This window comes from Lactuca virosa, chromosome 8 (genome assembly GCF_052849685.1).
Source record: "Lactuca virosa cultivar CGN04683 chromosome 8, Lactuca_virosa_CGN04683_v6, whole genome shotgun sequence".
In the NCBI taxonomy this organism is placed as follows: Eukaryota; Viridiplantae; Streptophyta; class Magnoliopsida; order Asterales; family Asteraceae; genus Lactuca; species Lactuca virosa.
Genome location: NC_136433.1, coordinates 126,897,505 through 126,910,737, shown reverse-complemented (window position 1 = coordinate 126,910,737; position 13,233 = coordinate 126,897,505). Strand labels below are relative to the sequence as shown.

The 13,233-nt window shown below is 36.3% G+C and overlaps 1 protein-coding gene across 1 annotated transcript; it reads right to left on the bottom strand.

Moving 5' to 3' along the window:
* Positions 1-2,680: 2,680 nt before the first annotated feature.
* LOC145132587 (ABC transporter B family member 20-like) lies at positions 2,681-7,799 on the bottom strand. The gene is made up of 9 exons (XM_079067432.1): positions 7,345-7,799; positions 7,209-7,263; positions 6,957-7,132; positions 6,676-6,876; positions 6,334-6,593; positions 5,939-6,258; positions 4,813-5,377; positions 4,119-4,734; positions 2,681-4,039 (listed from the first exon to the last, which is right to left on the bottom strand). The coding sequence occupies exons 1-9, from the start codon at positions 7,705-7,707 to the stop codon at positions 2,804-2,806; spliced, it is 3,792 nt and encodes a 1,263-aa protein (XP_078923558.1). The 5' UTR covers positions 7,708-7,799; the 3' UTR covers positions 2,681-2,803.
* Between the last annotated feature and the right edge of the window lie 5,434 nt (positions 7,800-13,233).

The window sequence follows — 13,233 nt, the reverse complement described above, 5'->3', positions numbered from 1 at the left end:
TGGCGTAAAATTTTTGGGTGTTACATCAAAAATGAAGGAGAGGGATTAACGTTTCTCAAGAGGGTTTTGGAGGTGATGGAGGCTGAGGGTGAAGGAAACCCTAGCCCTTCACTTCCTTTAAATAGGGTCCAATGTCCGAAAATTAGGGTTTTCCCCTTATCAGGTGTCACGTCGTGACCAACATAGTGTCATGTCGTGACACTTAAATGATCTTTCCCGTTTATCGTGGCCATGTAACAACGTGACGGCGCTTCCCTCACATCGTGAGCCACCCACAAATCATATTTTACTTCAAATTTCATACCTCGAGGATCCAGATGTTACAACCAAAACTACAAATTCTATATAAAAAACTTTCTGCTTCAGTTACCTTCAATGGATTCCTGAGGCAAAGCTAAACAAATCGGTTATAGCCAAAGACATAAATCCACGTTAGGTGGTTCAAGTCAAGATAATCCATTTTATTCTCCAGGATTTCAAAACCCAAACTATCAACAATACCAAAACTACCAACAAAACCAAAACTATCCACAACAATATTACCCGGTGCAATAATCTTACAACACATTTAGGCTTTCAGAGGAAAATTCGGGTTATAATTCATGTAATCAGTTTTCTCAAAGGGTTCCAGAAACCCAATTCCAATATTCTCATCCTAAGACTTTCCATTTTTGTGATTCTCAGAACGTAGAACATGACAGTTCTAGTGACGTCCCAGCTCCCGAAAGAAACGAAGAAGACGATGAGTTACAACCCATTGCCGAGAAAAAACGCAACTATACAAAGCGTCAGAAATCAAAGAAATGGGTGGAACGTGAAGAGTTGGATTTGGCTAGGGCATATGTCGATGTTTCTGAAGATAAACAACGTGGAAATCAACAAAGTTCAGATGCATTTTGGGAGCGGGTTCTAGAACATTTTAATGCTCAAATGGGAGGTTCGGATCAGTCATGACACCTAGTAAAATCAAAATGGAAAGACCTTCAAAAGAAATATAATGATTTCAACTGCATCTACAACCGTAGGATGAAGAGTTTGGCTATCGGGAGATCTGAGACCGATGTTTTAAAAGATACACAAAGCGAGTATTAGAGGACTAGTAATCATAAAGTTTTTCCTCATGAAAAAGCTTGGGAGTGGTTGAAAGACCATGTGAATGGGCGTTGGTTAAAAAAGTTGGTGAAGACTACCCACCTCTTTCTTCAAAATGAACCAAAACATCTTTATCCAACGCCTACACAACACCTTCCGATGCACAGTATCCTCCCGGACTCCCCCAACAAAAACAGGCGTTTAATGTTGAAAACTCACCGCTCAGAGAAAAAGAAAAGGAAAGAAATCGGCATCGGTATCGTCAACACAAAATGAATTATTTGATCTCATCAATGAAATTGCTGCCATCAACACTGTAACCCGAACATGGGTGGAACAGGAGACAACGGTACCGGGATGAAAAATTATGCATTTTTCAAGCTAATGAAGAACGAAAAGCTCAATTGTTGGACCGGGAAATAGAGAACCAAGATATGCAGTATTTTTCTCCAACCGCATGATCATTTGACTGAAAGCATTATGTGCACAGTGTGTAACATCATGAGTGTTATCCCAAAAAAATTCATTTTATTTAACACCTTTTTAAGAGAAAATGCAACAGAAGTCTTTTATTAATTCGTAATTTAAAACAAACCACACGTTACCATCTTTCAAAAACAACTCAATTAAAACCGTTTAAGTTTAAGAAAACCGTTATGGAACAAAAATAACAACCAAAACATGTCAAAGTGGTATCGTCTAACTAAAAACATACTACCCAAATCCACGCTCCTAAGCTACATGTACTGAGCCAAATGCGCAAAGTACAACAAACAAGTGTCAGACGCTGCTGAGTAAGTTAATAAAAGTTGCATATAGTCATAAGGATACTACAATTCCCACACGGACCAACAATTCAATTTACGACAAAACAAAATTAAGCAACTCACATATACAACACATATAATAACAAATTCATCGTGTATCACCAAAATCATCTCATACCACCAAAAAGAGCACATACCACCAAAAGCAACACATCACAAAAAGCATCACATATCACCAAAAACAATAGATATCCCCAAAAAAACATCACATACCACCAAAAACAACACATCACAAAAAGCATTACATATCACCAAAAACAATAGATATCCCCAAAAATGTCCTATGATAGGCATGAGTTTCTCCGTGCATCCTATCCCAAGGGAACTACCCAATTCCCTACTCGTGTGCCCACATTATTGAGTGTTCTAAGTGGCTCATGACTTCCACCCGAAACACCCATTTCACTACTCCGACTCTACGAAACACATGTATTAGCGGTGTCGTTCATAAATTGGTATCAACGGTGTCGTACATCCATAAGACATCTCAATCCAGCGTGATGTTTGTACTGGTCCACACCACTCTGGTCCACAAACATGTAGTGACAAAGTACATGTACTATGTGTCGCGAGATCTTCTAGAAAGCCTAGCAATGCATCAATGCACTTGACAGGCTCTTTAGCATGGTCATCTAGCTAGTCTGAAACCAACAAATAACAAATAGCAAAACCACTCATATAAACCAATGTGTAATTGTATCATCTTCATATTCTATATACACATGAGTTCACCAACTCAAAGTATTATCAATAGCCTTTACAAAAGATAAAAGAATCATATATCATTGACCTCTTTGTGCAAATTCAAATGTATATAATTAAAGATTTACAAAAACATGCAAGAATCATAAAATAACACGTGATTCATACACACTATCCAAATCTTACCTTGTAGAACCAATAAATTGAGGCCGAAGTCCTGTAACAAAACAAGGCTGTGTCAACTTCGCATAAACACCATCTTTCATCGCCGCAAGCGAATCATGAGTCCCTTGCTCCACAATTTGACCTCCATTGACAACCAAAATCTTATCAACTCGTTTCATCATCGCCGCCCTTCTCGCAACCAAAATCGTCGTTTTACTTCCGATCAAAAGCGTATCAAGAGCCTCCTGCACCACACGTCTCGATTCATGTTCAATCGTCCCATCAGCTTCATCAAGCAACAAAATCGGTGCGTTTTTCAACACCACACGCGCAATCGCAATTCTCAGTTTCTGTCCTGGCGTTAACTCCACGCCACCGGGACCCACCAGAGTGTCGTATCCGTTTGGTAAACTGCTTATGAAATGGTGAGCGTTTGCGATTCTTGCCGCCTCTTTGATTTCAGTTTCGCTCGCATTACGTCTCGCGTAGGTTATGTTTTGTTTAATCGTCGTCGCGAAGATTACCGGTTCTTGTTGGACAAACCCTAGCTGGTTCCTTAGCCATCGTAGATTGAATTTTCTCAAATCTTCTCCATCTAGAAGAATCTCCCCGGAAATCGGATTGTAAAATCTTAAAATCAGAGAAAGTATCGTGCTTTTACCGGAACCGGAAACTCCGACTACACCCACCGTATGTCCGCCGTCGATTTTCACGGTAAAATCTCTCAACACCATGATTTCCGGACTATTTGGGTAACAGAAATCGACATTTTTAAACTCGATTGTCCCATACGCGCTAACTGGTTTAAGTGCAGAAGCTTTATCAATCTCAGAAACATGATCGATGATCTTAAAAACCCTAGTGAGAGTTTTTCGTGTCTTGTGTATGTTAAACGCGAGCCCAAATGGTTCCACTAGTGCGAAAGTTGCAAATGAGAGAACGATGTATTCTCTAAGAGCTGTTGGAAGATCGATATTCCCGTTTTTTACAGAAACACAGGTGTACCAAAGTAGAACAGAATTGCAGGCGAAGAGGATGAATCTTGAAAACCCAAACATGAATCCTACAGACATTCCATGATAGAAAGTTTTTCTGTAAACTTTCTTTAGGTATAAACTGTAAAGCCTTGATGCTTCGTTTCCAGCAGAATACGCCATGAAAGTAGAGATGTTTCCCACTACATCTTGTAGAACCATGGATGCTTTCTTGTGAAGCTTCTCGATGCCACGTGAGAATCCAGAAATCCATGTTTTCTGAGAAGTTAAGATCAATTGTTTTAAAAGCGATAAAAAGGTGAAGATTAATTGTGAATATTGACAAAAAGTCAAAAACCTGTGCAGATGCAGAGAGTGTGAGAAATGGTATGGTGGTCAACGCCACCATGGTCAACCTCCATTCGAGAGTCAACCCAATAATTACAGCAGTAAAAGCAGCAGAAAAGTCTTGGGCAAGAATAGGAAGCTGATCAGTGAAAGCAGCACGAACATACGTGGCATCATTAGCCAAGTGTGTCAACAACTTGTCACTATTATTCTCTTCTTTATCAAACCATCCTACTTCACTCTCAACCATGGCTGAAAACATCATCCTTCTAATTCTTTCTGTTATTTTTTCTCCCACAATTCCAAAGTAAAAATGTTGCAAAACAGTGGCTACTAAAATAACGATAGCCATACATGCGATTATCAAGCACCATTTGTTAACTTCAATTTGAATGTTATGGCTTTTATCAGCTTTATAATATGAAGTCACTATCAACCCAACAATGTAGGCAAGAATAGGTCTAAAAGATCCATAAATTGAAGCCCCTACACTTCCCAAAACTGCATACATCCACTCTGGTAAACTTAGCTTCATGACTCTTGTTAAAGATGGTGAATTTTGATCTTTCTCTTTTAACTGAGGGGCATCATCATCTACCCTTTCATTGTGATTCTTACTTGGTAATCTACAAAATATAAAAACTCATTTAACCACCATAAACATTGCTATGAATATCTTGCATTTTGGTGAAAGAATATTATACCTTTCAGGAAGTTTGACTACTTGTTCACATTTAAGAAGCTCATAATAAACACCATGTGTGTTGATCAGTTCATCATGTGTACCCATCTCAACACATTGACCACTTTCCACAACAGCAATAAAGTCAGCATCTTTTACAAGACTTAATCTCCGAGCGATCATGACCGCTGATCTCCCAAGTGTAATCATCCTTAAAACTTCATGAACACCGTTTTCTGCTTCCAAATCAAGATTACTTGTAACTTCATCAAGCAATAGAATTGGAGGGTTTGAAAGAACAGCTCTAGCAATAGAAATTTTAATCTTGTGTTCATCTGTGAATTCTAAACCAAGTTTATCCACGTGGGTTTCATATCCATTTTGAAGGGAGGTTATGAATGTATGCACATGTGCTAATTTTGCAGCTTTTTTGATCTGTTCTGAAGTGATGTCAGGGCGTCCATATGCAATGTTTTCTGCTATGCTTAAAGATACTAAAGCTGGTTCTTTTGTAACAAGTCCTATTTGGCGTCTCAACCATTCTAGCTTTAGGGTTTTAGTGTTTACTCCATCCAAAAGAACAGAACCTGTTCCCATAAGACGATGATGACAAATATTAGAACTGAAAACAGAAAGAGTAAATTAGAATTAGGGTTCATGTGATTTCTATTTTTTATTAGTTGTAGTCCTTATTTCAAGTTTTCATATCAATTTGGTCACTAGAAATTTTGTCCTTATTTCAATGAGCATATGGATTTTGTTCTTTATTGAGTAAATCACATTTTCAGACACTATATCTGTTTTTCAATTTTTGTTCCCAAAAGTTTTCTCTTGCAATTTAGTCCTTGTTTAAGGTTTTTGTAACATTTTTGATCCTTGTTTCAAGTAAAATGACTGTTTTTTGAACCAAAATTGCAAAAATCAGCAATGGTTAGTGACCAAAAATGTACTTTACTCTTCATTCTAGGACCAAAATCAACATAAAACCTTGTAAGGAGGATCAAAACTGAAAAAGATTTCAATTTTGGACTAAACAAAGTAAAACTCAGATAGTACAAAGTACAAACACTATTTTTGTAATACAATAAAAAAAAATTAAGATTGTAACAGCTAAATGTAAAACCCTTGTAGAGTCAGAATCATGTTACCCAAAGTTGGATCATAATGCCTTTCCAAAAGAGGAATTAAGCTGCTTTTTCCTGATCCACTTCTTCCCACAAGTGCCACAGTTTTCTTGGCAGGGACAGTAAGGTAAATTCCATTCAAGATAGAAATCCCAGGACAAGAAGGATAGCTAAAATAAACATTCCGAAACTCAATCTTTCCTTGAACACAAACTAAACTATGTCCATCTGAATCATCATCTGTACAAGTAGACCCCGCATGTCTTATAACCTCATACAGTCTGTATGCAGCTATACGCCCTTCCTCAAATGAACACAAATTCCTAGACGCCTGATTCAACCCACTACAACATAACATCAGTAAACAAAATGACAATATTACCCTTTTCCAAGAACTTAAAAAGGAAAAATATGCTTACAGGCCACTTAAAACTATAGCGAAAATGGATGTCACGATTTCAGCACCTGTGCATTTTCCAGTTGTGACCAAAAACCTTCCAACCCAAAGTTGTAAAGCACAAGAACACATTCCAAATCCATATGTGAATCCAAATCCAAGTCCTTGAACAAGACTTATAATGATCCCATATTTTAATGTATCTTGAAGAGAAGAAGCGTAAGAATGCTTGGCTAATGCTTCATTTGTGAATGCATATAGTGTCCTAATGTTTGATAGTGCCTGAAAAGAGTATTAATTTGTCATCAACCTTTCTTTTTATTCCATATGTAAAAACCCACAAAAGATTTACATGTTTACACACCTCTTTAGCAACACTTGCAGCATGATCATTAGCATCTTGAAGGTTTTCTTGAAACCTATAGAAAAATACATTTGAAATCCTACCTGCAGCAATGATTATTGGGCCTGTTGCTAATGCTACAAATGCAATCTGCCAGCTGTTTAAAAATGCAATGACAAGTCCACCCAAGCATGTTGCTATGTGCTGAATGTAATTCCCAACCTGATTAAATTTTGTTCTTTAAATTAAATATGGAAAAACCAGAAGTGATTATGAACAAATATGAGAGAAAATCTTTATACCTTTTCACCAATAACAGATTGGATGACTTGAACATCAGTCAAGATTTCGTTGACTATGTCCCCATTGTTTCCATATGTATCGAAAAAGGTCATGTTCTGGTTTAATATAACTTGAACATATTTGGTCCTAATTACAGCAGTTTGTCTTTCAGCAGTAAGAATCCAACACCAAACCTCTGTAAGTATGAAGGTAAATCAAAAGATTCATATGGTATTTAGTAAAATTTAAAATGTAATAAACTTTTATCTTACCAATCCATCCAGCAGTAAAAACAGTTAAGCCTATATACACGATATACAGAGCATACTGCATATTGAAAACAACAAACAGTTCGTGAGAAATTCTGAAAGAAATTAGAGAATTCGAATAGAATATGACACTGAGTACCTGGGAAAAATGGTCGAATAGTTGATCTGCATTATTACGTAAGCTCAATAAATGAATAATCTTTCCAAATAAATGTAAAAACACTACGAGGGATGCACCATGAACAACAGCACCTAACGAACCCAACATAATCAGAAGAAAATCAAGCCCGTCTGCACAGGCAAACAATGCCAGAAATGGCACAGCCGATGGCGGAATCACTTCCTCCTCCTCCTCCTCCTCGATATCATCATTCCTTCCATTAAACTTCCGGCGACTGGTGGTTGTGTCCAAGTAAGGCAACGGGGAGTCAGGAACTTCGGGCTTCTCCAATACCGGCGTCAGGGGCTGGGGCTCCACACCTTCCGGCGGAGTCCAGAACATTGTTCAGAATGGAAGCTCGATTGGGTGGTGTGTAGAAAGTAATTTGAAAAACGTAATGATTGAAAGATGGAGATATCGATGATTAGAAGAAATAATCATAGGTTAGGAGATATAAACATGAAATGTGGAATCAAGAGGTTTGACTGATTGTTTGGAGTTTGGATTCTTGATTCCGTTTACTGTATGTGCATGCGTGGGTTTTCTCCCTCTAGGTTCCCGCCACCATATTTTGGATGTCACTCTCGTAAGCGTTAAAGCAGAGGAAAGAAAAGGTTAGGGTGCCTTGGAAAATTGTTTTTATTTTCTAAAAAAATGTTTTCAGAAAATAAAGTTGAGTTTTCATTTTCAATTTTCAATGAAATTTCTACGAAACGCGTTTGGTTGAAATCGGAGGAGTTTTCGTTTTCCATGTTAGAAATTTGGAAAACTGTAAAAATCACTTTTCTAATTTACATACAATTTGGAAAACTGAAAATTTTCATTTTCTTGGAAAATTTTGAAAAAATGAACGAACCAAACGCGTTTTCAAAATTTCCATTTTTCTTGAAAAGTTTTCCTAAAAAGCTGGAAAATTTTCCACAACCAAACGCACCCTTAGTTTTTACTTTTTAGACAAAAGAATTAGGTTTTTACATAAATAGCCAATAGTTTTGTGGAAATTATCCTATGGGCTGTGAAATTGGTTTCATAAGCACCATGGTCATGCAGTGTTGGGGTCCCACGGATGTTTTTGACATCCTTATAAGTATGATTCCAATAAGATTGATTTCCATTAACACGAGACTAAAATCTAACATAAATTCTAGGGAAAATGAATTATAAGCCCAACAAAGTCTTCAAACCGTTCAAAAAACCTCAATTATGTTTTGTCTATTCAAGATAACCCAACGAACTTAACCTTTTGTCTAAAAAAAACCCAACTAACTTACACTTCTCATTTAGGGTCAACCGGCTAATGAAAGTCAACGAATGACATGGCTTATTACGTGTAATTACATATCGGAAAATGACTTGTAAGACCAACGAAGATTCAAAACCGTTCAAAAACCCCAATCATGTTTTTTTTGTTGAAAAAAACCCAACGAACTTACGCTTTTGTTCAATTCTCATTAGAGGCAACCAGATTCATTAGGTATACAACTAGTTGGAAAATGACATGACATTATATTTAATGACATGGAATAAACATATTAGAATTGGCCCTTATATATCGATTTAGGGCTTGGAGAAGAGAAAAACGAATGACGTCTGTGTTCGATCTCTTGTAATATCTACTTCTTCTTCTTCCTCTCAATCGTTGATGTCCAACTCAATATCTACAAAGAAGATATTTGATGATGCAAACTCTTGTGGATGTAGACGTCCTTCTTAGATTTTGACATCTAGAATGGAGGATCATCCAGAGATAATGTTTAGGGCTTGTTCGAACAGATGGGTAAGTGTAATTGAAAGCTTTATCATGTCCATTTTGATAAGTTTTTGTTTTAGAAAGAAACCAAACAAATAGATAGAGTATGGACATGATAAAGCTTTCAATTACACTTACCCAACTGTTCGAACAAGCCCTGAACTTTGTTCGAACAAGCCCTGAACTTTTTTCTCTGGATGATCCTTCGTTCTAGATGTCCAAATCCAAGAAGGGCGTCCATATCCACAAGGGTTTTCATCATCAAATATCTTCTTTGTAGATCTTGAGTTGGACATCAACGATTGAGATGAAGAATAAGAAGTAGCTATTACAAGTGATCGAACACAGACGCCATTCATTTTTCTCTTCTCCAAGCCATAAATCGATATATAAAGGGCAATTATAATCTGTTTATTCCATGTCATTATATATAATGCCATGTCATTTGCTAACTAGTTGTATACCTATTGAATCTGGTTGCCTCTAATGAGAATTGAACAAAAGCGTAAGTTCGTTGGGTTTTTTTCAACAAACAAAACATGATTGGGGTTTTTTTGAACGGTTTTGAAACTTCGTTGGTCTTACAAGTCATTTTCCGATATTTAATTACACGTCATAAGCCATGTCATTCGTTGACTTTCATTAGTCGGTTGACCCTAAATGAGAAGTGAACAAAAGTGTAAGTTAGTTGGGCTTTTTTAGACAAAATGTTAAGTTCGTTGGGTTTTCTTGAACAGACAAAACATAATTGGGTTTTCTGAACGGTTTAAAAACTTCGTTGGGCTTATAAGTCATTTGCACAACAATATTAAGACATAAACATAAAGATGTCATCTTTATATACAAACAAACGAGCAACACCAACAAGATCTCTTACATCATAATTATATACTACATCCATAAATTCTATTTGCACAACAAGATCTTTGATAAAATTATGCAACCCGTGACGCTGGTAATAAAAATTGGTGTGCCTATCTACTACATCCATCTTGGTTACCATCAAATGAATCGACACATAATAATTTATATCTGCAAGCAAATTTATAACCTAGTCCCTCCATTATGATGTCAGTTTCAACAATATTAACTGTAAGGGTAGAATTGTCCTTTTACTGTATCAGGGGCATATATGTAATTTTGGTTATCTGGTTGTTATGAAAGTAGTTAGTTAGTTGATTTCTGTTTATGTAATAAGCTTTGTAATGATTCAGCATGATTGAATGAATTCATAAATGAGAAAAGTTTCAATCTCTCTCAATCTTCTTTCAATCTAACATGGTATCAGCTTGATCCTTCATTTTTCTTCCACAAATTTCATTGTTCTTCCTCGAAATTGTTTCAATTTCTTTTGTTTCAATGACTTAATCATCAACGATTTCTTCTCAAACATTGACTATTAACATCACGAGTCCTTACTATCTTGGATCTTCTGATAATCCGAGTCAAATTCTTGTTACTACTGTCTTTAATGGCGTTGGTTTCTCTGCTTGGAAGAGATCGATGATCATCTCTCTTTCATCCAAGAAAAAATTATCATTTGTCGATGGCGCAATTACTGCACTACCTGTCAATTCTCCAACATATTTTGGATGGCATCGTGTCAATTCAATGGTAATCAAGGGGATTCTCAACTCTTTACACAAGAACATCGCTGAAAGCGTTCTCTTCATACCAACTGCACACGAGATCTGGCAAGAGCTGAAACAGAGGTATGATCAGTCTAATAACGCATTGATCTATCAAATTCAACAACAGCTTTATTCCATTGCTCAAAATTCGGATGACTTTTCCACCTATTTCACGAAATTGACTAAGATATGGGATGAATTACGTGTCGTTCAAGACATTCCTTCTTGTACTTGTAGATCTGCTACTAAGATACAAAAATTCCTTGAAGATCAACGCCTAATTCAGCTTCTCATGGGACTTAATGAGTCATACAAGATCATTCGAGGACAAATCCTGATGATGCAACCTTTGCCATCTATTTCCACATCATATTCATTGATAATTCAAGAAGAACGTCAACGCAATATTACTGCTTCCTCTTTTGTCAATACTGAAGCTATTGTTATGCATTTTTCTTCTGATCCATCACCAAATTCAGTCAAGAAAACTTTTACATGCACTCATTGCAAGAAGACTGGCCATAGCAAAAGTCAATGTTACAGATTAGTTGGTTTTCCTTCCAACTTCAAATTTACTAAAGCAAAGAAAGAGGAATCTAATTCAAGTGTTCATAATGCCACTTCTTTTTCATTTACTTCAGAGCAATACCAACAACTACTTCAATTGCTCAACAACACTTCTCAGTCTTCAACAAGTCATGCCAACACATCTATTGCTGATAATGCAATGACTCCAGAGGGTAATTCTTTTTCATTCAAATCCTTTGCTGCAAATGTATACAAATCATCATTTCTTCTTCACAAACATTACTCATGGATTGTTGATTCTGGAGCAACTGACCATATGTGCTCTAACAAATCTTTTTTTGTTTCTATGACACCAATTACTCAGCCTCACACGATTGGTTTGCCTAATGGTCAACACACATTTGTTTCTTATATTGGAGATGTCAAATTACATGATTATATTATGTTACATGGAGTATTATATATTCCAGAATTCAAGTATAATCTTGTTTCTATCTCCAAATTGACATCTCAACTCAATACTTTTGTTATTTTTACAGATGAAGTCTGCCTTCTGCAGGACCCCTCATTGAAGAATAGCTTCTCTCTTGGAGTTCTTGCAAAAAGAGTCAATGATTTGTATATCTTTGATCATAATCATCTTAAGCATACTCTTTCATATAATTTTTATGTATTTTCATCCTTTTCTAGTTCCAAATCTTTTGTTTCAAACTCTGTATTGAATTCATCTTCTCAGTTATGGCATAATCATTTAGGTCACATTCCTGTTCATAAGATGAAAATGATGTCAATAACATTTGATCATTCTGATCATTCTTCTATTCAAGGTTGTATGATTTGTTCTAAAGCTATGCAACAAAGGTTATCCTTTCCTACAAGTGAATATGTTTCTAATGCTCCATTTGAACTTATACACATTGATGTTTGGGGTCCTTATAAACATGCAACCTATGATGGATTTGATGGGTTTTATGCATAAGAACAATCCTATGTGTTCATACAAACCCTAATGCTTGGATCTAGGTTTCTCTATTGTACATGCTTTGAATCCAAGACTTGCAAACCCTCATCTAGCATACATAATATCAAAATAACATATGACATCAGATCTAGATGTTTACCTCTTCAATAGTAGCTTGAATCTTCTTCTCTTGAGCTTAGAATCACAATTGTAATTCCTCTAATGGATCACAAACACCACACAAGCAAGAAGGTAACTTGAGAGAGGAGGGAGGATGCTTAATTTCGGCCCTAGGGTTTCTCTTGGGAACAAGTGGCCAAAAATTGAAGCCTTTGGGTCTTATTTATACTGTAGGGTGCTAAGGTTTCAGTCTAAACCCTAATGGATAGCTTAGCCACCAAGCAGCCCAAGGAACCTTCTGGAATGAGGCCTTGGACGAAAATATGATGATCCTTCATCATAATTTCGTTCCCCCCTTAGTCCATTAGGTTTCCCAGCCCAAAACTCAACTATCACACATTTGACAGTTTATGCCCCTTTATTTAATTAATCTCTTTTAGTCACCAAATTAATTCCTAATTAATTTATGACTAATACTAATTAAATAAATATGATTTCTCCTTTAATATATTATTCTTATAATATATTAATAAACCATAATATCCTCTCTCTCATATCAAATTACCTTGTCAAGTTGCTTTGGTGAAGGCAACCCAAAAGGACCATGCACAACCGGGTCAAGTACATACCAAATATAGTTACGGGCTTAGACACTAATCCAACAGGATTCAAATACTTTATAACCATTGTTGATGATTATAGCAGACATACATGTATTCAATTGTTAACTCACAAAAGTTATGCTTTTTCTTTGATTAAAGCATTTATTTCCCTGATTCAAACTCAATTTCAAGTTGCCATTAAAACCATAAGGACAGACAATGTAACATCCCAAAAATACAGTCTGAAAATTTCATTTTAATTTAATACAAATACCA